This window comes from Pantherophis guttatus, chromosome 4 (assembly GCF_059756535.1).
Source record: "Pantherophis guttatus breed Tessera chromosome 4, ASM5975653v1, whole genome shotgun sequence".
Taxonomy (NCBI): Eukaryota; Metazoa; Chordata; class Lepidosauria; order Squamata; family Colubridae; genus Pantherophis; species Pantherophis guttatus.
This window is the reverse complement of record NC_142066.1, coordinates 64,434,872-64,462,344: the sequence shown is the minus strand read 5'-3', so window position 1 is coordinate 64,462,344 and position 27,473 is coordinate 64,434,872. Positions and strand designations below refer to the sequence as shown.

General features: G+C 41.8%; 1 protein-coding gene across 5 annotated transcripts in view; it reads left to right on the top strand.

Moving 5' to 3' along the window:
• The window catches only part of GALNT1 (polypeptide N-acetylgalactosaminyltransferase 1), a 72,618-nt gene that overhangs the window by 27,147 nt on the left and 17,998 nt on the right, over positions 1 to 27,473 (top strand). For all 5 annotated transcript variants that reach the window (XM_034416325.3, XM_087894030.1, XM_034416326.3 and 2 more), the window contains 4 exons: positions 20,229 to 20,436; positions 21,053 to 21,223; positions 26,013 to 26,130; positions 26,392 to 26,572. In XM_034416325.3, the coding sequence (XP_034272216.1) occupies positions 20,229 to 20,436; positions 21,053 to 21,223; positions 26,013 to 26,130; positions 26,392 to 26,572 (678 nt within the window). The remainder of the gene's footprint in view (positions 1 to 20,228; positions 20,437 to 21,052; positions 21,224 to 26,012; positions 26,131 to 26,391; positions 26,573 to 27,473) is intronic.

Below are 27,473 nucleotides of genomic sequence, written 5' to 3'. Positions count from 1 at the left end.
GGTATGGGAATTCCAATATGTTTTTCTCCCCCTTGCTGATATTTTCATTTTTTTAGACAGAAGGAGGAATGACTGGAATAAGGGTATCATCATATTGGGAAATAATGGCCATGTTGGGTTGGAATTCAAGTAGAGTAAAGAGAAAAAAAAGCTGAGGTCAATCATGAACATTGGATTTCAAGAAAGCTGTTTGGAATAAAATCAGGTGAATAAAATATGATGGCTCAACATCTCAAAAATAAATAAGCACAAGAGTTGAAAATACTGAAAAACAAAGTAATGATATGGTCAATCTCTGTGAGAAGGCAAATAAGAACTTTAACAGTAAAGTAATGCCAAAATCAATCTAATTTTCAATCTAAGAAATAAAAAGATGTGTAAGAAATGAGAGCAGAAGTTAATAACTAAAGAATACAACTGGGTAGCTTCAGCCTCTGGATAGAGCCAAGAAAGCTAAAACACGAAGTAGAATAAGGGATGAAGCAGTTATCAAGAAATGTGAGGATCAGGATAACAAGACATGTGAAGTAGATGAGGGGGAAATAATTGCCTATGTACAAAATAAAAGAAGGGAGGCTGTTGATTTGTTGCACAGGGAAAATAAAGAAATACTGATGAAGTATAAAGATAGAATTGCCATTTATGTCAAGAGCCACTCTTAACATGACTGATGAAAATATATCACAAAAAGATTGTGAAAAGATTCACAAAGTAATGAAAAATCACCTTGCTTCTTAAAAAAAATTAAGTTATACAGGTAATGTTCAGTAATGACAGTAAAAGGAGACTTTGGGGTGCCAGGAGCCAGTTCCATGGTGAAAGTTTTTTCTGCGGACCAGAGGGGGCATGGTGTCTCATGCTGCCTGTAATCCATGCATGCACAGATGGGTTTCACTCATTTGTGTGGCCCAATGCCAGTCTGTGGCTCAGCAGCTGGGGACCCCTGCAGTAAATGACTGGCAGGAGAAAATGCAAAGGTACTATATTGGAGAAACATGGCTTGGCATGAAGATCAGCTTATATATTACTAAATCACCTTGGATAGTGAAATGAATGGCATGTAAAATGAGTGAGTGAGTGAGTGAATGATACTTATATGATACTTGACTAAAAATATAATGTAACCTGGGGATAAATTAATAAAAGGACTGGATCCAGAACACAAGATAATAATTCCATTTTATTTTAAATTGATTAGACTACAGTTAGAGTACCTTATCTAGTTGTAGGTATAATAATAGGTAATCCTTTGGGATCAAAGAAAACATGCTCTTGTGCTGTTCATCTGTGAATATAGCTTCTCAGTCTCAGTCTGGAAGCCCAGAGTCTAGCACAATGTGGGCACTAGAAATCCATTGATGTAATAGCTGTGGGTGTTATTTTGTGATGCGTCTCTTGATTTTCTTTCAGTTTGTAGTGTGCCTATCTTCAAAGCTGGTTTAAGCTTCGTAGCATAGGGCTTGCCAATGGGTTCTGTCAGCAGCTGCAACTTATCATTCCCTTGGCTGGATACCACAATGGCGTAGGATTTTCTTCCCCGTATCTTTATAATGTTTGTGTGAGTGACCTCAAGGTCTCTTTCTGGTCTTTAGTTTACCATAAAGCAATTGGCAAGATATATGGTGATCATCGTTCTGATGATGTATCCCACCCATTGTATCTGGATCCTGATAAACAGAGACTCAATGCTAGTGGACTTTGTACTATCCAAAGCTTCAGACTGAAGACATGGTCCTGACAACAAATGCCAAGGATTGAGCAAAGGGTGCACATGAGAAATCTCTTCAGCTGTTTGTACAGAGTCCAGGACTTGCATCAATGTAGAAGAGAATGGATAACCATAGCTGTGTAAATGTTTAACTTTATAGAGATACAGACATTGTGTTGATTCAGCACTTTAATATGCAACCACCTCAGAGCCAATCTAGCCTTACTGATCCTGGAGTCAAATTCTTTGTCTAAAGATTCATCGCTTGACACAATGCTTTCCAAATAATTGGAGCTTTTTACATTTATAACTGGTTGTTGTCAGCAGAGATTTTTTGGTCTTGGTATTTGGCACCATCTAGTGAAGTATTTCAGTCTTGTTCAGGCTGATAAGCCAAAGAACATAACGGCATCTTGAGAATTTGTTCAACATCAACTATACATCACTGTCCTTCTGCGTTAGTTTTTGAATGATTGCATGGACATACTTTATCTGTGTATTCAAGTGGCAAAAGTCAACGAGAAAGCCGTTCAGTCAGTACCTAATGTATACTCTTTGACAGCATGTAACAGTTCTGGGTACAGAATTTTAGAAAGAAATGGAGAAACTGGAAAAGGTCAAAGAATGCTATCAAGATGACAAGGAACCTTGAAAGCCTATTCAACTTTAGACTTTAGGGCCATTTAAGTTGTGGGTAGTAGTGTTATATGAAAGCATATTGTTTTTAGGGTCCATAAAAGTGAAGTATCAGCTAATTTAAGTATAGTTATAGAAACCTGATTATAACTTTTGAATCTATGTTAACCCTATGCTATGCATATTAATTGAAGAACTATAGGACAAAATGAAACTTCTAAATAATATGTACAAGACTGTACTGTCAAAAATTTTGTGGAAAATTATATAGCAATTGACAATTTTTATATGTTTGAATATAAATGATTTCTCACATGAAAAGAAAATCCCTGTGAAGATGGATTCCTGTCATAATTGGAGTCCTTCACTATGCTCTCTGTTGGATTCTGTGTCCTCACAGCAGCATGTGGAGCCTTCTAGACAATTTTATTTGATAGGTGTTTTGCCCTCCTCTGTATCTGCTGGAACTGCTCCTTCTTATTCTCCAACGCGCAGCTTGGAGAATCCAAAGCTTCGGGTTGTTCAGTAGTTGGATAGCCTACACTGAGTGTGTTCCTTTAAGAGATTTATCTTCAGACACGCCCACTTGCTCAACAGAGTCCCAGTTTAGTTCACTCAGTTGAGCCTGTGACACTGTCTGAAAATTTCTCTGCATCCTACTAAACTTGTTCCAGAAGCTTTGGATTCTTCAAGAGTTTCCACATTATTCTTCACTTCTCTTCTACTCACTAATTCTGCCAGGGGGTGAGTCTCTCTGCTGCCCCAGGCAGGCTGTCAATATCTATTAAATCTCTCTGAAGCCGGCTAATTATCGCTTCCTCAACGTCGCTAAATAGCCGCAGGGTGCGGGGTTGGCCCCCCGGCCTGCCAGCAATACCGCCCTCGCCGCCTGGACTTCACTTTAAATTTGGCGGCCGGAGATTGACGCCCTGCGCTCAGAGGCGTCTCTCTCTCTCTCTCTCATCGTTTCGTGGCGGTTCTAGCACTGGGATCACTTTTGAGTGATCGCGCGCTGTACTATTACAGAAATATCGGCGCAGCCTCCTCCTATAGCCGGCTCGATCGTCGGAGCGCCCCTCGAGCACCGGAGCACCCCTCAGCGTCCCTCGATCGCCGGAGCGCCCCTCAGCATCCCTCGATCGCCGGAGCGATCTTGCTATCTCTACCCAGCCCGGGAGGCGCTTCTGAGCCTTCTGCTGCTCCCGCGGCTCTCGGCTGCCTTCCACATTCCAAGGGGCTTATCGGCGGCGGCGCTGGGACAGTTTGAAAAAGTGCGCGCCATTTTCTAGCCGCCTCAGCGCTGGGAGCTGCGCTCAGCGGCAGCTCGCGCTTATTTGCATCCCCCCCCACAAGCCTCCCTTACTGACAGTCTTTGCCTGCCTAAGTTTTCAACTGCCCTTCAAGGAGGGCTTAAAGGTGTAGGCTTAAGCTTAAAGCTACTCCTATTGCCCTCGATCTGCAGCCTTGCCTGACGCCATTCCCTTTGCCCTAAGGGAAAGGGATTACAACGGACGTGGATTCTGCCCGGCAACTGACTCGCGCATGAGCAGTTCATTACCAGAGGCCAATCCTTTTCTCTGCTGGGATTTTGCCTTATCGCTAGCTTGTCTCTGGGCAACAATTGGCTAGTTGTCCTTATACTCCAACCCCTCCCACAACCTCCTCCTCCTGGACTTACCTGCTGGCCTCTTTTGGCCCCTTTCCTTCACCGCTGTCATTCCTTCAGCTGCTTCCTGTATTAAAAAAAAAACAAAAACATTTATATATCCAGATATCCAACAGAAATATATTAATCACAATAAAGAGGGAGAACAACAGTTTCTGACATGGCGGAACATGTTCTCTCGTCAGAATTAGAGGACAACGTCAGCTCCCCCGAGCGCCCTCACGAACGGACTAGGCAACGTACAAAGTCCCGAAAACGCTCTTCACGTTCGTCTTCGTCTGGTGCTCCATTTCCAAAAAAGACCAAACATTCGTCAGCTGCGGACAAGGACGCCACCAGGAGACACAAAGCTCTGGAGCGTCAATTTGAGAAGGCGTGCAGCCAATCAGTCCAGACTGCATTCACGCACTTACCAGCACCACTCTCACCTGTGGCTGAAGTTACTGTCCAACCCATCCATCAAGCCGCGCAACAACCTCTACGGTCGTTACATCAGACACCGGTCATGGAAGTTTTCACTGAGGCGATTCCGACTCATTGCATGGAACCAGTGGACCTCTCGTGCAACGCCTCCCTTTCTCGACGGCCTCAGCCGGAGGCAACCTTTACTCCCACGGCTGCGGGATTGCGCGCCACGGAGTCGGCCCACCCGCCCTTTCAGTATGACATTCAGCAGATCATATCTGACACCGTTACCCGGACCCTGGCAGCAACTTCTCAGCAAGCAGCACCATATGGGGCTTGGACTCAGCCGCGATTTCCTCCTCCTCCGCCTCTGACCCGGGACTCGCAACCGGTCCCAATCCAGTACCAACCTAGGATCCTGGGGTCCGGTCCTCCATCGGACTACGGACAAGGTGGGGGGTCGTCCCCGGAGGAGGGAGAAGCTGATCCATCGGATATGGAACTATCCGATGATGCAGATATGCCACCCGAAAAGCCAGCCTTTTCTGGACTTTTTAGACCCTCGTTATTCAAGTCGCTCCTGCACAAGGCGAAGTTGGCCACAAATATGGCAGACCCGGCCCCTCAGGTGGTTCAGCCTGGTCCATCTCAACAGCATGAGGCCTTATTTATGGCACCTAAGCCGGAGGCGGACTTTATTCCGTGCCCACAGCTCTTTTCTGAGGTGGTCCAACGATCCTGGTCCACGCCTTCCTCCTTGCCCGCTCCTTCGGGGCTAGACAAGAAACTTTATTGTTCGGCGCCTAGTCTCCAGGACCTTCTTCAGTTGCCAACTGTAGACACACCTGTGGCCAATCTAACGGCTTCCTCTGTGATTTCCAACGATGTCGCCGACGGTTTGCGCTCTGAGGATAGGAAAGCCGAGTTTACCTTCCGGCGTACACACAATGCAGCCGCCTGGGCGGTTAAGGCAGCCACCTCGGCTTCTTTCTTCAGCCGTGCCTGCTTAATCTGGCTCCGCCAACTTCAGGAGCGCCTTCCCTCTGCAGATTCTCGCCTCCGCCAAGATGTCAACAAATTGGTGGCGGCTACTGAATATACGGCTGACGCCTCGCTCAATGCCGCGAAGTTCGCTTCGCGCGCCCTGGTGTCGTCCGTCACATCTCGCCATTTATTATGGCTTAAGAATTGGAGAGCTGATGCCAAGTCTCGATGGCGCCTCGCTTCAACTCCGTATAAAGGTTCCCGTCTTTTTGGTGAAGCCTTAGACCCCATCCTTGTCGAGGACAAGGATAAACGGAAGGTCATGCCATCCTCTTATAAAAGGGCAGACCGTAAACCATCGTCCTACTCCACCAGGCAGCCCTTTCGGAACGACGCCGGACCTTCGGGATCCTTTTCCTCAAGGCCCTATTCTCAAGGATTCGACCGTTCCTTCGATAGACCCTCCTTCAGGGACCGTGGTCGAAAGGCCCCAGCACCCAAACGGCCCTTTCGAGGTACGGGTTCCCGTGCTTTCAGAAGAGGGAAGTGACTACATCCATCTTCCCATTGGCGGCCATCTGACTCATTTCCTTCCCCAGTGGGAAATCTCGACAACGGACGCCTGGGTGCTCCAGACTATTCGTCTGGGCCTTACCCTGGAGTTCCGCTCCAGACCTCCCTCGCACTTTGTCCAATGCCCTATTTCTCCCAACCTGGCCAAGCGCCAGCTAATGGAGGCAGAAATCCATCACCTGCTTCAAATCCAAGCCATCGAACCGGTTCCCCACCATCATCGCGGGACCGGCTTCTATTCAATTTTCTTCCTGGTCCCCAAATCGTCCGGGGGTCACAGGGGCATCCTAGACCTCAAGAGGCTGAACGAATTTATCGTATACCATCAGTTCAAAATGGAGTCCCTCCGATCGATTCTGGCTTCCATTCGACCAACGGACTGGATGACCTCTATCGATTTGAAAGAAGCGTATCTCCACGTACCCATACGACTGTCCCATCGTCGTTTCCTACGCTTTGCCTACAACAACGGGCATTACCAATACAGAGCTATGCCTTTCGGCCTCTCCTCCGCCCCAAGAACCTTTACGAAGCTCCTGGCAGCAGTGGCGGCCCATCTACGTCAACATCCGGTACGGCTCCACTGCTACTTGGACGATATCCTAGTGCTCTCCCCCTCCCCGGTCCGGGCCTCTCGAGACCTGGAAGTGGTGTGTCGCTGCCTTCGTCATCATGGCTTCTCCCTCAACATCCCGAAGAGCCAGTTGCAGCCCACTACTCGTATACTTCACCTCGGGACAGTAATAAACTCAGTAAAGGGCCAGGTGTTCCTGTCACCGGACCGGTGCTCCAGTCTCCAGTCATTAGCTCTTCAGGTCCTTTCCTCGCGAAGGGTGACCTTGCTGCTCCTGTCCCGCCTGCTCGGCAAAATGATATCCTGCCTGTCCGTCGTCCCTTGGGCGAGGTTTCACTCCCGCCAGCTCCAGTGGTTCCTCCTCCCCTTTCAGAGGGCCAGGAAAAGCAACTCTTCCGCACAAGTATCCCTCCTGCCGGAGGTCTCAGAGTCTCTCCTCTGGTGGGCCTCCCAGAACATACATCAGGGCTGCCACTTCCAAAACCTGCAGCGCCTGGTAGTGACAACGGACGCCAGCCTGACGGGATGGGGAGGTCATCTTCTCTCTCACGTTGCCCAAGGTACGTGGTCAACAGAGGAGCGTCTCAAAGGGATCAACTGGTTGGAGCTCCGGGCGATCCGTCTTTCCCTCCTACAATTCCAGCAGATCGTGTTGGGTCACCATGTCCTAATACGCACGGACAATGTAACAGCAAAGGCGCACGTGAATCGCCAGGGGGGGACCCGTTCAGGCCCGCTAATGGAGGAAGCGACTCTACTTCTGATCTGGGCGGAGGCGCATCTCTTGTCCCTCGTAGCGGAGCACATCGCCGGGACCACGAACATCACAGCGGACTGGCTCAGCAGGCAACACCTGGACCACGCCGAGTGGCGCCTTCACCCGGATCTGTTCGCCGAGATAGTTCGCAGATTCGGCATGCCTCTAGTCAATCTATTTGCCAGCCGCGACAACACACACCTTCCCAGGTTCTTCACCCGGTACCAGTGCCATCAGGCAGAGGGAGTCGACGCCCTCGCCTCTCCCTGGCCCAGGGGTCTCCTCTATGCCTTTCCCCCTCTACCACTCCTTCCTCGTCTAATCCGCAGGATAATAGCAGACAGGGCCGACGTCGTTCTGGTCGCACCCCACTGGCCTCGGAGGTCCTGGTTTGCGGATCTGATAGGACTGTCGGTGGCACGACCATGGCGGATTCCAGGGGACAGGGTCGTCCTCAGCCAGGGGGTCATTCTGCACCCAGATCCGCAGTGGTTGCAATTGACCGCCTGGCACTTGAGAGGATCTTGCTAAGGAGAGTCAACGTTCCTAGCAATGCAATTCCCACAATTCAGGCGTCAAGGTGGCCATCAACGTGCCGAATTTACAACGCAACCTGGGTTGCCTTCTGTTCCTGGTGTGCTAAATCCCACCTGGATCCAATGTCTGCTTCCGTTCCTGAGGTGTTGGGATTCCTTCAGGAGGGCATGGACAGGCACCTTGCACCTAACACCCTACGTCGCCAGGTGGCTGCACTGAGTACTGTACTTTCGGCTTCGGCAACGCTTCCTCTCTCTCAAGACCCTACGATTCGCGATTTTCTTCGAGGGGCATCTAACCCGCGCCCAGCGGTTATACATCGCTACCCGACTTGGGATTTGACTCTGGTCCTTCAGGCCCTCATGCATCCTCCATTTGAGCCCCTCGCTTCCATCAGCCTCCGTTTTCTGACACTTAAGGTGGCGTTTCTGGTCGCAATAACTTTGGCTCGCCGCATATCTGAACTCGCGGCCCTGTCCGTAAGAAGCGACCTCTGTGTCTTCCACACAAATCGCGTGGTACTAAGACTAGACCCCTCATTCCTGCCTAAAGTAAATTCCTCATTCCATCGAGCCCAGGAATTGATCCTACCGGACTTCTGCCCCGAACCTCATCATCCTCGGGAAGCAGACTGGCACCTCTTAGATGTACGCCGGGCCCTGCGCAGATATATTAAGCGAACGGAGCATTTCCGAAGATCAGAATCGCTCTTCATTTCCTTTCTGCCCGCCTCTATGGGCCGGAAGGTTTCTTCCACAACAATTGGGAGATGGATTAAATCCTGCATCTCCAGGGCTTATTCAGCTCGGAACAGACCGGTTCCGCAGAGGATTCTTCCACACTCTACCAGGAGCGCCGCCACAACGGCCGCCTGGGCCACTAATGCCTCTGTCTCTGACATCTGCAGAGCGGCTACCTGGTCATCCTTGAATCCCTTTATCAGGCACTACAAGGTGGACTCCTTCGCCTCGGCGGAGGCATCCTTCGGCAGCCGGGTGCTCCAAGCTGTATGCAACTCTTCAGACGACGTGCAGCAGCCAGTTTCCCTCCCTGTCTGAACTTGCTTGGGTAAATCCCGAAGCTTTGGATTCTCCAAGCTGCGCGTTGGAGAACGGACGTTGCTTACCTGAACGTCCCTTCTCGACGCGCAGCTGGAGAATCCAACCCACCCAGCTTGGCTGCTGGACATTCCTTCCTTACGCTCTACTGCTCCTTACTTCGTGAACAAAACTGGGACTCTGTTGAGCAAGTGGGCGTGTCTGAAGATAAATCTCTTAAAGGAACACACTCAGTGTAGGCTATCCAACTACTGAACAACCCGAAGCTTTGGATTCTCCAGCTGCGCGTCGAGAAGGGACGTTCAGGTAAGCAACGTCCGTTCTCTTACTTTTTTGTTCACAATGAGAGTACATTATGGTCTTTGAGAGTTCATCTGTTTGACTACATAATTTAAACAGCTCCATTTTGCAGTGCAGGAATTTTGGAAGTAAGTGCCCACCTTCTAATGGCCAAACTCTTTGTTTTCATTTTCTTGGGGAAGAGGATGTTTCTATGTAATATCCATAATATTAAGTGTTCACACAAATATTAATAATTTGAAACATTTGCAACTTTTGACAAATGTTTTGGAAACACACCTTCAAAGTGGTTCTGCCCTCACGTGTTAGGAACTCTCTTTTTTCTGTTGTTCTCTGGTGCCTGCCTGACTTGTGGAAAGATGAATTCCACTACCCTAGCTAGAGTTTTTATTTCTTCACTATTCAGGCTCTTCAGTCTAGTCTTCACAAGTTAGGCTGCGTAGCCCATCTTCCGCATGAATTGAACTTGCTACTTTAAGCTCTTTAAGAATTAAAAAAAATAAAGGGAGTTTACTTGAGCCAAAGAATTCAGCCAGTAACAGAAGCTAAGAAAAATGTTCAGTATAAATCTGAAAGTAAAAAGTTATACCTGCTTTTCTCAACAAATAATTGCAGTTTGCACAGTGAAAATCTCACAGAACATTTTGCCAAAGAAATGTACTCATTGTTCAAAAAAATCACATTGTCAAATAAATGTGTGAAGGCTGCTCAGAATATCTGTCAATCTTGGGATTTAAATATATCCTAATCTTATTTATCTTACCCCAGATATCCGAACAGATTCTTGTTTAGGTCTTCATTCATTTATATCAAAATGGAATAATTTCAAAAGGAATCAGAGAATAATTTTAGAGCCCAGTTCTTAACTTTTTGTTGCAACTCCAACAATACTCCATCAAGTCTGATTTGCTGTGGGGGACTTCCGGTTGATGTCGCCACACAGGAAACGGATCTCTGCATTCCCTGTGCTGACTTCTCTCTGTTTGTGGGCTCCAAGAAGAGCCAAAGCCGCCCTCTAGGGATGCTGAAGCAAAGAGAGGCGCCCTGTGAGGTTGAGGAGAGTCGTAGCTCTCCTGACCAACCCCAGGTGTTTTTCCTCCCTCAGCCACTGGAAGAAGAAGAGGCAGCCTAAAGCTTGCTGCCACAAAGCTGGGACAACTGAGGAACAACTAAGACTGGTGCTGGAGTGAAGCAGGTGAACAGTGCTGGAACTGGGGGAGAGGATTTCTTTTTGCCCTAAATTTAACCCCAAGGAATAATTAGAACTATTTGCTCAGAATTATTTCTTAAAGTGGCATCCATTCTGAGACTGGTTACCAGACTGGAAGGGAAAGGCACAAGAGAGAAAAATAATAAATTTTGAAATATACAGAAAATTGGACTCTTAAACTGGGAAGACGTGGTACTGGGAAGGCATTTTAAAATGCTGGAATTATTTACTTACAAAATTTATTCTGCTTTAATAATTGATTTACAACTAAACTGACAATTGACTAGTGGCAATACTGAAACCTAAATTGGGAGTGCCATCTGCTGACAAAAGGAAACATTACATATCTGTGAATACCTATATGAAGGACTGTGAAAATATTTATTGGATTATTCTTAACTACCCCATGATTACTGGAGACTCAAATATGAAAATAAGGAAGCTATTTAATTAAAGGGACCCCTGAATGCTAGAAGATTGAACCTGTAAAGGGGAAGCAAAGAGGCTTTTGATAACCGCTGGGACTATTTAAATGGAACTGATTGTTTACCTAGGGCAGTGGTTCTCAACTTTCCTTATGCTGCGACACTTTAATACAGTTCCTCATGTTGTGGTGACCCCCAACAATAAAATTATTCCTAAAACCTTTGAAAATATTTGTTTTCCGATGGTCTTAGGTGACCCCTGTGAAAGGGTCATTCGACCCCCAAAGGGGTCCCGACCCATAGGTTGAGAACCACTGACCTAGGGGATATAAAGAATTGGGATTAATACACTCCTTGAAGGGCAACGTAAGGACTGAATAAATAGTTCCTGGACTGCTGGACAAAAATTGAACTTTTAAAAACAAAATAAGATGCTTTGTAAGGAAGAAATGAGTGGAATTTTGAAGTAGATGGCATTACTTTTTCAAAACACAAAAGAGATCATGGAGAAAGGATTTAAGGAGATTACAGAAATAATGGAAAATACCATATGAGGGATGATGAGTAAAGACCAAGTCGCCCAGGAAAGGGAGGAGTCAACAGAAGAAATGGAGGAAGAAGAAGACAAAGAGGAGACAACAATGAAAATAACAGTGACTGATGAATTAAATCGGGGGGGAAATATATTAAGAGAGTTAGAAGATACTTTTGAAAGGGAAATAAGGGCCTGGGTATAAATTCCGAAACTAGGCAGTAGAAGAGGGTAGAGGCGGGAGAAATACCTAGATTGAATAGCCAAGAAACAGATGCAGACAGAGATAAAGAGAGGAATATGGGAGGCAAGCCAAAAAAAGTATAGCAATTAAAGTATTGAAGCGGGCAAGAGACGATGGATAGATGATTTGCTTTTCCTTTTCTCTCTCTTTTCTTTTTTTAGGTAGGTGACATAAGTAGAAGTTATGTAGGATAGAAAAAAAATGTCTTTTAATAAAGGGTGACATGATTAAAAGTTAGAATAAGAGATAGAAATAAGAGAAGGGAATATCAGTATATACACTTTTATATAATAAAATAAAAACAATAACAAGAGGAAGCATGGAATAATTGAATAATGACAGACTACAATTTAATATAAATGTGTATCATTATTAGAAATATATAAGTTGATTGAATGTAATAACTATGGAAACAACAAAGGACTGGCCCGTGGTGCCTCTGCCAGTGAAAATGGAGCCCGGGTGGGCCGCGGGTGCTGCAGGAAGCCATCACAGCTGAAAACGGAGCTCGGGAGCCCATTTTCACTGGCAGAGCACTTGGGCCACCATAGGCACCCCTGACATGAGTGATGTCAAGCTGGCCATGCCCACCCTGCCACGCCCAACTTTCAATCTGTAACTTTTGTGCAGGTTTTTCCTGCACAATCTTCCCTTGCTTTTGCTACTATCAGCTCATTCTTAGTAAAAATATCTCTTCTCTAAATCAATGGAGTTGGGGCTTTTCTTTCTTAGGATTTGAATGTAGGCAGACCTGACACAGTGAATCAACATTCATCTGTTTACTAAAGCAATTGCTCTGAAGCATAAGGAATGTCTGAAAGAGATCAAGGGGGAGAATATAGAATGTGAGGATTGTTCTTTGAGTATGAATTTACACACATTATTTTGTTAGAAAAATGGTAAAATTTAAATAGAAAAGAACATAGAAAAGAATGCTGGAAGTTAAAAGCCTTTGATTTGGCCCCATTCCCCTTTAACAGCTGTCTGAACTGCCAGCAAGCTTCAGAATAAATATACAATCTTAACACTTAGATGAGCATGTCTTGGCTCCATCAAAGAAACAAGTATTCCCTCAAGATAAGGGGAGACATCACACACAATAATCCACACCTAGAATTTAGAATAGAATAGAGCTGGAAGGGACCTTCTAGTCTAACCCCTTGCTCAAGCAGGAGACCCTATACCAGTGATGGCAAACCTTTTTGTCGTTGCGTGCCGAAAGTGTGTGTGTGTGCGCGTGATAACGCCCGCGCATGCCAGCACCCATAATGCAATGCGACCCCCCACGCATGTGCATGCACACGTGACACCCCATGCATGCGCCCCACATTGCGCACACTCCCCCATGCATATGTTCTACATTGCGCATGCACAGTCCCCCACATGCGCTTCATGCCCTCCCTACCGCGACTTGTTTTGGGCTTTCGGGAGTAGGGATTGAAGCCACCATTTGCTGCTTCTGGCAGCACAATGAGCGGCTCCGCTGGGTACAAGGGGGTGGGAGAAAGATCTACTTTCGGAGCTTCTCTTCTCCCCACCTGAGCAGACTGTCCAGGGGCAGGGATTGAAGCCCCCACTTGCTGCTTCTGGCAGCGCAAGAACCGACTCCGCTGGGTACAAAGGGGTGGGGGAAAGATCTGCTTTCGGGGCTTCCCTTCTCCCCAGCTGAGCAGGCTGTCCAGGGGCAGGGATTGAAGCCCCCACTTGCTGCTTCTGGCAGCGCAGTGACCGGCTCCGTTGGGTACAAGGGGTGGGGGAAAGATCTGCTTTCGGAGCTTCCCTTCTCCCCACCTGAGCAGACTGTCCAGGGGCAGGGATTGAAGCCCCCACTTGCTGCTTCTGGCAGCACAAGAACCGGCTCCTCTGGGTACAAAGGGGTGGGGGAAAGATCTGCTTTTGGGGCTTCCCTGTCTCCCCAGCCGAGCTCCAGACCTGTCCAGGCTGTCCAGGGGCAGGAAAAAGCTACTGCCGGCTCCAGACCTGGCAGCCCGCAGGCTCAGCTCGAGCTTTACAAGCCGCTGTGGCACAACAAGAATCGGCTGGCCCAAACAGCCTGGCCTTGGAATAACGAAGACAACACCATCCCCACCCCCATTTCCACCTCCTCCAGAAAAGGGCTAAGCGGGTCTCCAAGTCTTTTTCCATTAGGCCAAAAGGAAAATTTTTGGTTTCATCTTTATCTTCATTTTCAAAATTTTCTGTATTAAAATATGAATCATACTCCAAAGTTTTTTTTTTTGCTTTATCACATATAGATGATTTATCCACTATAGATGATAAAAACTCCCTTCTTTACTTTTACACTTCCAACATTCATTTGACATACTTTTATACATTTTAGATAATTTACCTGGTGTTAAATACCAGCAACACATCATCTTATAAAAAATTTGTTTTGAATTATAATTTAATGTAAATTTTAAACCCTTCATCCACATATTTTCCCATTGTTCAAGTATCATATTATATCCAAAATTCCTTGCCCACTGAATCATACAATGTTTACATGTTCATTTTCCAAATTCAATTGCAATAACATTTTATAAATCTTAGCGATATGTTCATCATTTCCACACAGTAAAATTTCGAATTCATTTTTAACCAAGTCAAATCCACAGCACTTTTTATCCAATTTAAATCTTTCTTTCAACTGTTGATAAATAAACCAATGGCAAACATAAACTGATTCGGTGCAAACCTTCTTTCCAATTCTCAACATTTCACACCAGCTCATTTCCCCATTCCAAATGCCAACCTCCCTCCCCATTTTTATGGCAGCCAAGAGCAAGCAAATTCTAAACCGCATGCTGGCGATCCAGCTGACACCGTTTATTCTACCGGTAAAACAAAGCACTAGATGCAGTGTAATAAATAAAGGTTTATTACATCCCTAAAATGTTCCTGGGTCTGCCAAATCAAGATTTTCTAGTAATTTTCAATTTGTTGGGAATGATGATGTAAAAGAAGAAAACAAGTTTTCTTTTTATTATTAGTATTAGCGTATGCCGTTGTTACATTAGCCAGGAGACCACAATATTATTTCAGAATAGTAGTTTGGCTGCCAATTTACCAGCTCTGCTGTAGGACATGCTAACAGGCTTCCCAAGGTGTGCTACTGGCTTCGCATGAGAAAGAAAGATGAGTGGCTTTTCCTGCAGTATCATCCAAGGTCCCCTCGCTTCCTTGAGCCACCTCATAAATGGGCACTGCAATGGAGAAAGTTCAGAACCAGTGGGAATCTGACTTCTTGCACGGAGCACCAACTCGTCTTTCCACTAAAGTTGTACCTATTTATCTACTCGCATAGAACATGCTTTCGAACTGTTAGGTGGACAAGCTGAGATGAATGATGAGAGTTCAGCCTGACCCACAATGTTGGGATTCAAACTGTTAGACCAATTAATTTCGTTTTTGGAATGTTTCTCTTCTCTCCATCAGCAGGAATCAGTTATATTTTTTGTATAGGTATAATTTGCTTTCATTATCAGAATATGCTTACGAGTGTTGGATAAGGACAGTTAAATCATTTCCATACATGATATATTTATTTAGTTACATTAGTGTTATAAGATAGATGAGAAAATATTGGATAATTATTATAGTGATGAAAGAAAGAGGACATGTATCCTACCTTAGTTCCTGATTAATACCAATACAATGTCCATCTTTCACCTACTTTGTCTCAGCTTCTGAGCCTGAATGCAATTAATCCATTATTTGATTGTTACAATTCTGCAAGACATTTTCTTGCAGAGAAACCTCCCATAGAGAAGATTGTTAAACCAATGATTATGCAACAAATAATGTAATCTATAAACTAAGAAGCTGAGTTCATAATGCTTTTTCTGTTGGATCATTTGACAATAATGAGTAGACATCATTAAATAGATTCAGCCAATGAGTTGGTTTGTCTGAGGCCATTTCCCACTAATCGCTTATTGTTTCTTTATAGCAATACTTAGCTGAAATGGTTTAAGGCTTGTCCCCATTGCTGTTACTTTGGCAAGGGATGATTCCTGAAGATGCTACAAATTGCTAGTAGGAAATTGCTATACCATGATTGGATCTAAAATATGTCTTAGTAGCTAAGATATGTTTTTCAAAAGATAGATGATACTGCACATATTCTCCAGTTGCCTGACAGAAGACTATTAAATCAGTTCCAGCTTACTATATCAGTTCCAATGACAATTCCATTATTTCCCACTATTCTATATATGTTCAAAAATTCTTAGAAGATTTTCTCATCTATCTTATAATAATCATGTAACTAAATAACTATATCATGTGTGCAGAAATGATTTAAATTTCATTTGATGGATAGAAGAGAAGTATCCCATAAAAGAAAACTAATTACAGTATATGGTTGCCATTTCCTACAATTATCAAACCTCTGTGAAACATTATCAGTGTTTCTTGTTGAACAGTCTAACTCTGATGTACTTCTGTGATCCAGTTCTAGGATGTTTAGGCACCAATCCTTGGCTGCATCCACTTCGCCCCAGCCACCTACCTCAGTTGATTCAAAACCAGCTTTCCTCCTGTGCTGGCTCTCCCCAGCCATTGTCCACCCTGGGTCTTCGGAGAGGGGTGGCATATAAATTGAATGAATGAATGAATGAATAAATAAATAAATTGTCCACTGCCAGTGGTTCCCTGGCCCTCTGCCTCCTGCTCTTAGTCCCTGCCCATTTGTTCAGGCACAGTTTGACCTGAGCATTTTGCTGCACGGAACAAATAGCCCCCATCCAATTGGGTGGCGGGCAGAAGCAGAAGGTGCTGCGGGGGTAGTGTGCGATTGGCAGGCGCAGGACGAACGGGCTATGGGGGGCAGCATGTGATGCAAGATTTTTTTTAAAGCCCCGCGGCTGCTCCACAAGATTTTTTTAAGGGGCTGTACTTTCAAACCAATTGGGTTGCTCCAAAGCCGTGGTTCTGACAGGTCGTGCAAAAGGGGACAGGGCCATACTTATAAAAAGGAGGTATTGGAAATGGCAAAGCTGCAGTGTGAAAGCATGCTACCGCTCAGGACCATGCAGATCTGTGGGAAAAGCGCATTCTGGAGAGAGAAAAGAATGGAAATTGTGCATGGGGTGCGTGTGTGCTTAAGTGTGTTAAACCAATGCAATATAATGACCTACAATGTAAGTAAAGCTAGATCTAAGTCCTATTAACAGATAAAAACTATCTTAAATTGTGCTCAAAATACTGTACTGTGTTATGTCTTTATTGAAAACATTTAGGAAAATCTTTTCCTCTTGGTTGGAAAAAGTACATGAAATCTTAGACTTTGTAATTATTGTGCATTCCTTTAGCAGCAGTGATAAGTGGTAAGCAATGGTCTCTTGTATCTTGTATTTTGGCTTGGCAGTGTTTTGGTCTGCTCATTCCTATATATCATTTGGAGGTATTTATACAGTAACTATTTAGACAGTTTACATACAGACCACAATTTTTCTAAAATCTTAACTGCCAGTTTTTGAAAGAATTAATAGGACTTGGAGTCTTTTTCTGATGCTTTCAACATTAAATAAAAAACTTTAAATAAAAATCACTGCAAGTGATTTTTTTCCAGCTTTATTTATCTTGATTTTGGGGCAGGATGCATTATCCTTTACAGCATTCCCCAACCTTTTTGGCTTTGCCGTCTGGCAGGGGAGAGGGGATGGTTTTGCGCGTGTGGCAAGCAACCATGCAGTCAGCTCCATTTGCGCAAGTGAGAGACGTGCCCACTGTTCACATAAATGGAGCACGCACACACTCACCCACTGCTTGCCTGAGTGGGAATGCGTACCACCACGACCCACTTCCGAAAGGCTCAAGTGGGCTGCAGCCCGGGGGTTGGGGACCCCTGCTCTAACGTGCAACAAGGAATTTGTTTCACCTCCAGTATGTATAATTTATTGCATATGAATGTAATCAGTACTATTCACAAAAGAAAAATTTGCTTACCTCTAACTATAGTATAAATCATACAGATTCTTGAAAAAGATTTATGTAGTTCTGGGGAAAAAAAAAATCTAGAAGAGCCATTTCTTTGCTTCCACGAATCTATCAATGCTAAATTCTCCATTATCCTGAAGAAAGTTTTTGGTAATTTACCCTGAGAAGGTTTAATCCCTTAGTAGATGTTCTATTCAAGATTGGAGAAATCATTCCATTCCAGGTCCTGAAAATAAGCCATTTTTCATAAGAAAAAAGTAATAGTTGATGTATAAAATATTCAAAAAGTTTACTCTTATCATCATTTGGCACATAAAGTCCAACTACTATTGATTTTATTCCATTAAGCTCTATTAAGCTACAATTTACTGTACTCATCTGATAATATTAACTTGAGTTAAAATTGGGGTTTTTATATATAAAATGACTCAAATCTTTTTTAAACCAATTGATATAAATTCCTCCCCTAATTTTTATTTATTAAATATTTCTTATCTTGCATGTTGATACATGTTTCTGAAGATAAATTGTACCAAGATACAATTTCCTCAGATAGTGAAATATTATTTTACACTTGGATGGGATATTTGCCCCATTAATATTCCATGTTATATACAGTACTTATTCTCTATCTTTAGATAACATAGCAAATGCTTGTGTAGCTATCTCTACCGCCTCTTCCTTTTCCATATCAGATTTTTGAGTTTGATCTACCTCTAATAGCTTATCTGTATGCATTTCTTCAGCAGTGTCCATAGTTAATTTATATTTAATCAAGAAATCCTTGGCTTTCTTTATAATTCAATCTAAATCTTTGTTTTTGGTAAGTAAATATTACTCCTTCAAGTTTGTCCCAGTGAAATGGAATTTTTCTCTTTAGAATATCTGTGAGAAAGGAATAGGTTTTCTTTTTCTCAGAATTCTGACAAGGATTCCTTCAAAGCAATGATATCCACATTTTCCATTCTTAATTTAGATTTGAAATGACAATACAAAACATAATCTCTACTTACAAAGTAGACTAAAATATCTCTTGGTAATTTTCTTGTGTGGCAAATCTGGATTTTCTCTGCATATTTTATCCATTTCAAGATTTAATTTCAATTAATTTCAATTTTCTTCCCAATTAATTAATTGAGCCAAAGATTTAATTGTTCTTCATCTAATATCCTCTCCAGACAATTTGGGAATTGCTCAAAATCTTAACCGGAGTTGCTTGAGCTGTAGTTCTAGGAGAACCCTCTTGTCCAAGTTACCTTCATACTGGATATCTTTCTTGTCTGATATATGCTCCAGAAAATCTACTCTTCTCTTTTATCTGTTTAACATCTGCAGTTATGTATCTCCTCACGGAGTTCCTTTGAAAGTATATAAATTTTTAATTCAAACTTTGCTCCTATTGCCTAGATTGCTTCATTTGTTTTACTTGTGTATTCTTCTAAAATAGCTCTTAGAGATTCAAGCTTTCCTTATATTTTCTCTCTGCTCTTTTCCATGTCACCATAATCCCAAAATATAACTATAATTTAAAGACTAATAACATTAATTCCATTTAATTTAGTACTATTAGTACTATTATGGTCTTTGGCTCCCCGGTGTGGTCAAACAGCACCACTACAATATAGGTTTCCGGTAAAGTTCAGATTCTCATGTAGTCAAGTATCCTATTACAGTCAAACAGCTTCTTGAATCAGATACAAGTAACTTTTTCTTTTCCTCCTCCTCACAACAGACTCAAAGCATCATTTAAACAGTCTTTGTTAAAAAACTAAAAAAGTTCAGCATAGTCATCTTAAGATTTAAATCCTCTAGATTTAAAATTTCTGAACTAGTTTCCAAAGTAGTTTCCAGCTTCCTTACTCTAGCTTGATTAGAGTAACTCTTTCCTCTCCTTGCCATCTTAAAATCAGGGACATTCAGAAATGATGATTTTTCAACAAAAAGGAGAAAGCAAGCTGCAGCCAAGAGGAGCTCTTTTTATTTTAAATGGCTGGTTCTTCAATGGTGAATTTGGTTCTTGGTTGACCCGTTCTCCCCCCGCTCCTCAGCCAGAGACTACCTGATTATTTCTTCAAGAAGCTCTTCGAGAGCATCCAGCCATCCATGGAACAAAAAAAATCAATTTCAAGAACTTTCCCTTCCCCAGGGAAGTTTCTTCAGATTTAGAAACCAGCTCTATGTGTAGAACCGTGAAGAATTGCTGCCAGACCAAAAACTGGGACACACCATCAAGTTGCAATTTCTAACAGAAGCTCTCCCTCTTTCCATATCCATTGTATTACTTCTGTCTCCCATTTTCTAATTTACTATTTGCTCTAGCTTGTTGCTGGATTTGTGGTTATTTTTTTCATAGCTGAAATCAAATTAAAATCTGCCAGTGGGGATTTCTTATATGAGGGTAGAATAGTAAGCTTTTGTCTGTTGGCTCTACCTTCTTGTTAACTATGTCATGTCCATATTCTGCACACAGAAAGAAACTTCATGGTAAGTCAAACTTTCTGTTTCTTCAGAAAGAATTGCCAAAAAAACGGAAGGACAACTCTCCTGAATTGTCTTGTCACTGATCAAATTGAAAAGTGGCTTAGACCAAAGTCAATTTACAAATTTGACAAATACTAGTAAGGGTTTATATGCAAGAAACATTTAAGTCACTTTTTGTTTGACACTGTTTTTCAGACTTCTTGAAGAGACCATTGGAGAACTATGTGAAAAAATTACGAATACCAGTGTATGTGATTCGAATGGAGCAGCGTTCTGGACTCATCAGAGCCAGATTGAAAGGAGCTGCTGCCTCTAAAGGCCAAGTCATTACCTTTTTAGATGCTCATTGTGAATGCACTGTAGGTTGGCTTGAGCCTCTGTTAGCACGGATTAAAGCTAATAGGTAGTTATTTTTTTAAATGTGTTAAAGATTAATATTTATTAATTTATTTATAATAATCTCTCAAAACAATGACTAAAATTAGTTCCTTTTGAGGGTTTTGTTGTTCAGTAGAGCATGTTTTGACAAAAATAAGCAGCAGAATATAACCATATTTAAATGAATTGTGTATGTATAAGGATTGAAATTCCTATAATTTCAGCTATCCCTGCTTTTCCCCAATTTTTTTTTTTTTGAATATAGTTGCTTTTTTAAAAGCGAATAAGACTTTAATATGGGTTCGTCAAATATTATTGCTATAGTTTGCTACTATTTTACTTTGAAAGCTGTAGAGCTTCAAAGAATCTCACATTTTGCTAGAACACTTTGTTAAAGTCAACTGGACATAATCTTTCTAATATTTCATCCTCTACTTCTGAATCTGAACAAGTGTCCAGATGATTTAGTGACATACAGATCTCCCTAATGATACATCATAATTACAGTTAGTCTCCAATGTTTAAAAATTAGGATCAAAGTCATTTAATAATATGCTGCATAATTGTTCCCCTATAGTGACTAACACATAGCAATGTTATTATCTTTCTTCTATAACAGTCCATGTCATTTATTTCTCTAGGAAAACTGTAGTTTGTCCTATCATTGATGTAATCAGTGATGACACATTTGAATATATGGCAGGCTCTGATATGACTTATGGAGGATTCAACTGGAAGTTAAATTTCCGATGGTATCCTGTTCCTCAGAGAGAAATGGATAGAAGGAAAGGTGATCGGACTCTTCCAGTTAGGTAAAGAAAACTGATTTTTGATTAAACTGAATACTTTAATGGATATTCAGTTTGATGGATATTCCTTTGAGAGTTAGAAATAATTACAAGGCTCTGTGATTAATGAATTATTGTGAAATAGGCAAATTAAACATTTGTGAAGGTAAGAAAAAGGGAAAAGAAGTGATAGATTTGAATGAAAGTAAAATAATGTGGAATAAAACTGAAAACATGTTAAAATGAACATATTTTCATATATGCAGACTTACCATGAATGAAAACACTAAAACATATTGTAATGTAATTGATATCATCTAAATTTTTCACCATGAATATGGAAGTAGAAAATCAATTGGTGAAAATTGTGCTCTAATATCAGAAGAATAAGGAATGTGTTTGGAAAAACTAGAAAAAAAAACTGAATGTGATATGGGAAAAACGTTAGTCTGTAATTGCATAAGTGAATGGGTAGGAATTAGAGTGTAGAAAAAGTGATTGAGCATTTGAATATCTAAGAATTCAGATTTTTATTTTAAAAAAAGTTTGCTTAAAGCATGTCTATTTTTATTTTATCTTAACTTAATTATTTTTATAAATAACTCCAAGATGGCGGACATAACTAATACTCCTTCCTCTTATTCTCCCTACAATAGCAAGTCAGTTGGGCTAAGAGCGAGTGACTGATTCAGAGTCACCCATCCAGCTTTCATGCTTAAGGCAGATCTAGAACTCATAGTCTTCTGATTTCTAGTCTGGTGCCATAATTACTGAACCAAAATAAATGAATCAATAATTGATTTGATTATTTATGATTAAAAATTGAAATCAAATGGTAGATGATAGGTTATGATTGTAGGACAGAGCATTTTATTAGTTTCAAGAGAATTTGGGGAGGAAATATACATTGAAATTAGAATATAGAATAACAGCGTTGGAAGGGATCTTTGACATCTACTAGTCTAAACCCCTTCTAAAAGCAGGAGACCCTGTACCAGCCAAATGGTAGTCCATCCCAGTAGTGGGTTCCACTTACCTTCGCTACCGGTTTGGAACCGGGAAAGCGTGCATGTGCTTTACCTGCGCACGGTGCTTCTGCGCATGCGCAGAACCTTTTGCGCATTCGTAGAGCATCCGTGATGACATCTGGGCAGGTGGGCGGAGCCTCCCGCCGCTGCCACTACCAGTTCGCCCCAAACTGGGCTGAACTGGTAGAAATCCACCAGTGATCCATCCTCTTTGAAAACATCCAGTGAAGGAGCACCCACAACTTCCGGAGGCAAGCCATTTCACTGAGTTGTTCCACTGTTCTCACTGTCATTTCTCCTTAATTCCAGGTTGGATCTCTCTTTAATAATCTTTTACCTATTCTTTTCCTGCCCTCAGGTATTTTGGAAAATAGGTTGACCTCTTCTTCTTTGTGACAGCCCTCAAGAATTGGAAGACTTCTATAATTCACATCTAGTCCTTTTGTTTGTTAGACTAAACATACACATAGTTCCCACAACAATAAAATGAAAGGAGGGGGGATTTTTAACTTTTTGACTTATGAGCATTTTATTGATTTGTTTTACACTATTTATTAAAGGTGTATTGAGAAGAATTTTGTCCTAAATGTTCACCTATTAATATTTTAAATAAATAAACATGCAATAAAGATCAGGCATAGTACCTAATCAGATAGCATAGTGAGAATCAATCTATAGAGGCACTGTTCCTAACATGAACAGCAAGTCTTGAATATTTGGAGAACGTTAAAAAACATCATAGCATCTTTATAATCCTTATATTTTTCTATAGTTTAATCTAAATGAATTGTTTCATGAACCAGACCAGTCTGTGTGTTTGTAGCTAATTGAACTTAACATGTCTTGGCTCAATATCAATATCCTATTTATTTCAGTCAAAGATCAGCATAAAAATTCAGAAAACAGAAAAAGACAGAAAACAGTAGCACCTTAAAGCACGATCCATTTTTTGTGCCTGAACATATGCTATCCTAATATATTTAATACTAAGATAAAAAGGAGAAGCCAGTTTGGGATAATGGTTAAGACATTAGACTAGAACCATGAGTCCCCTCTTAGGCACAAAGTCAGTTGGGTGACTTTGGACTAGTCACTTTCTCTCCCCTTAGGAAGGAGGCAATGGCAACCAAATCATGCCAAGAAAACTCTAGGGACTAGTCCAAGAATTAGATACATATGAATGAAAGAGCAAAAAAAAGCTAAGACAATCTAAAATCTGAATTAAAAATAATAAAAAACCCGAGAATCATTGTGTGGTTTAAAGCTAAAATTATATCCATAACCAAAACTTAAACAATTATACTCTAATCTAAAATTCTAAATATAGAGCTGTTAGATATAGTTAATACGTTAACAGTAAGGATTTTTGTATCCTGTCACTGAAAGTTTCTGTCTCAGTCAACAAATATCAACTGTTGGAGAATGTCATCTCTTGCCTACTTTTTTTTTTTTTGGTCATTGAGTGAAGCAGTCATTAAGCAAGATGTAACATGATCTTTTTGCTAACAACAGCAATCTTGGCTCTCCTGGTTGTTAAGGAATCACAGAGGTTGTTAAATGGAGTGTGGGGTTTTCACGGGATTGGCAGAGGCCTGGCAGTGTGTGGCCAGGGCCTCTTCCCCACACACCCCCTTAAATCTGTGGAAACCTGCCATGGGCTAGAAGGTCCAGGCTTTCTTTCTTCTCAGTACATCCAGGAGATGGTTTGCTTCCCACTTCACCGTGCCCAGGAAGCCTCAGCTGGTTAAATGCCCAGCAGTATCCATGAAGTACTCCACTTACCTTTATGTTTTTCTGCAGCTGCTGGCAGATGTGCCCAGCTGAGGTGAGGCACAGAGGCTGGCTCTGGTACCATTCTGCAAGCTGGTGCCAATTATTAGAGTTTTTGGAAGGTTCCTCCAAATTGCATGAGGAACTTTTGAACAATTGTAAAAATGAACTTGCTTAAAGACAGGTGCAAGGTGACCTCTATAGAAAGGCTGCATCTCACATTGTCTGGGTGTGCTTGTCAGCAATTCAATAAAACACAAAGGTAAGTGAAGCAATATATGCAGCTGGGCCCTATAACTGGCTGAGGCCTCCTTGGCCCGTTGGGGTAAGGAGCAGGCTTGGGCCTCTAGGGCTACAACAGCTTTGTATGTGCTAAGAGTAGTTGGCTGAGATAGCATGATGGGGACAGTTGTAGTAATCCTATGGTTGGTCTTAAACCAGGTGAACTGCCTAATGCCCAAATTGTTATATCATCATGGGCACATTGCAACGACCATAAGTTAACAATGGCAAATCAAGCTGCAATGATTCGCTAAGCAACCATGGGAAAAAAATTAATAATCATAGAATCGGACACTGTTCATTTAACAAGAGTCACTTGAGTCACTCAGAGTCTCTTTGAATAGTTAGATGGGCAGCATATAAATTTTAATAGATAAATAAATAACAACCGCCTTGCTTAGCAATGGAAATTCTGATCCCAATTGTGGTCATAAGTTGAGGACTGCCTATAGCAACTATTAGAAACTAACTGGGAGCACTCTTTAGCAGAGAATAGCTTTAAGGTAGTAGAAATAGATAAAGCACTCCATGATTAATAAAAAATTCCATTGCTGAAGTTGATTTTCTGAATTATATCGTTTAAGCATTTTTCCTACTGGAAGCTTGAAAAAATATTCCAACATATTTCATAATTTTGGTTTTCTGATTTTGAGAATTCAAAACTTGTTTTTTCATAATTTTTTCTAATTCTTCATCCTTGCAATAAATGGCAAAGAATTTCAAAGCACATTTAAAATTTGCTGATGATTCTTAATAAATATCTAGAAAATATTTAATTATCTAGAAAATATCTTTTCTTTTTTTAAAATGGGGATTTTGCTGTTTTCTGATTTTTAGAGTCATTATAGTCATTATAGTCCAATCAATAAAAGAAGAGGGAGTCTGTAATTGTAATCTACCAATAGCTCAGAATCTAGCTGTTATGCTACCTTTTCTTTTTATAAAAACTTCATAAATCATTCCCACTAAATTAAATAGACCCAGGAGGGAAAAATGGTTAATCCTATTAGAATTATATATATCTTAATATATATCTCTATGTGTGTGTGTGAATACACACACAATTTTAATTATACAATAGTTATTATAAATATGCTTTAATTTTAGAGTAATACAAATTGGATGATAATTGTCAACCCTCCAAGGCAGACTCCACAATAGACTAAAAATATATTTATTTAGATTAGTTATTTAGATTTTGCAAATCTGATTATTCTTCCCCTCATCCCTGTATTACATTCATGTGAATTACAGGTGTGTGTGTCTGTGTCTTGAGTCATTTGCATAATGCTTCCCTATTATTTTAATTTAAGCAGTGTTTCACTCTGTTGCTTTAGTAATCTCCATCAAAGTTATTTTCTTTACTCTGTACAGTAGTGTTTCTTGAACCTGGGTTAATTACCCCAAATTGGGTAATAATGGTTTTTCTTTGATAACAACACACAAACCTATTATCCAGTGACCACCAGGACTTTAAATAAGGACTCTCTGATAAGCGGTAAAAAGGACTTACAGATAACCAGTTTGGGTAATGAAAAAAGTTTGTGAAGCACTGCTGTACAATAATAGAACGTTGTAGTGAATATCCACAAAGCTCTGGAGTAGGCCAATGTCTCCTTGTTTCTCAGTGGCCCGGTTTTATCTCCATTTTGATTGGCACTCACCATTTGAGTGCACTGTTAAACATTGATAAGTATCACATTTCAGTTCAGAAAATTTTATTCTTGTTTTAGGACACCTACAATGGCAGGAGGCCTCTTTTCCATAGACAGAGATTATTTTCAAGAAATTGGAACATATGATGCTGGAATGGATATATGGGGAGGAGAAAACCTAGAGATTTCATTCAGAGTAAGAAATATCCTTTTAAATTCCATGTGTTTGGGTATATTTTTCAGTAGAAACAGAAGGACCTTCACAAATGTTTCTGCAGTGTTATTAAAGGCGTACATAAGCCTTGTTCATATGCCAGAATGGAGTGATACAAAATGAGCACCTGAAAATTCAGTCTCTACAGGTCAGGTTTTAATATACAACTATAATTTATTTTGAATTGTATAGGAACTATATTATTGAAAATGATTTTTAATAGTGTTTTTTTGGCATTTTCAGATTTGGCAATGTGGAGGAACTTTGGAAATCGTGACATGTTCACATGTGGGACATGTTTTTCGAAAAGCCACTCCTTACACTTTTCCAGGAGGCACTGGACAGATTATTAATAAAAATAATAGGCGACTTGCAGAAGTTTGGATGGATGAGTTCAAAAATTTTTTTTACATAATTTCTCCAGGTGAGCAATAATAATTGAAACTGAGTTATGTAACGATACTGATAAGATATAATTTTATTTTGGGTTTCCGGTTATTTTTGGTTCTTATTTGGATAATATGTAAAATTTTCTTCAATAACACTTAGCAAAGTAGTTTCTCTCAAATATGGTTTAATTACCCAGTTTATCTTTTTGCAGCTTATGTTGAATATACATTGAGTATATAGACGCTCCGAAATATAAGACACACCTAGCTTTTGGGGAGCAAAACAAGGGGAAAAAAATCTGCCCCTGCAAACAGCCTGGTCAGCTTCAGTACAGCCTGATTTAGCACAAGCAGTTGATTGGCGGTTGGATTGGCTGCAGAGATCACCGCTGCCCATCGCTGTTACCGCCTATCGCCGTTTCCGTATGACCCTTTTTCGGCCTTTGTGCGTCCCATTTCTGGCCTCCGCACACCCCATTTTCGGTCTCAGCATGTCTTGTTTTCAGCTTCCACACACCCCAGGCGGCGGGGATAGACCATAGTGGAACGGGCCAAAAACAGGATGCACAGATGCAAAAAATGGGGCGTGCAGAGGCCAAAAACGAGACGTGAAGGTCAAAAATGGGGTGTGCGGAGGCAGTGATAGGCGGCGGCAGCGATGGTGGCGACAATCCCTGCAGCCTGGAACAACTGATAGGCAGTATTCCGGGAGGCCGATCCAACCGCCAATCAGCTGCTTGTGCTAAATCGCCTGTGCTGAAGCTGACCAGGCTGTTTGCTGTTTGCTGCAAGGAGGTAAATTGCTGGGAGGCAGAGGGGCCAGCAGGTGGGCTGGGCTTCAGCAGCATTTGCTGTACAAGATGCAAAGACATTTCTACCCACTTTTGGGGGGGGAGTGCATCTTACACACTGAAAAATGCAGTATTTTACTAATTG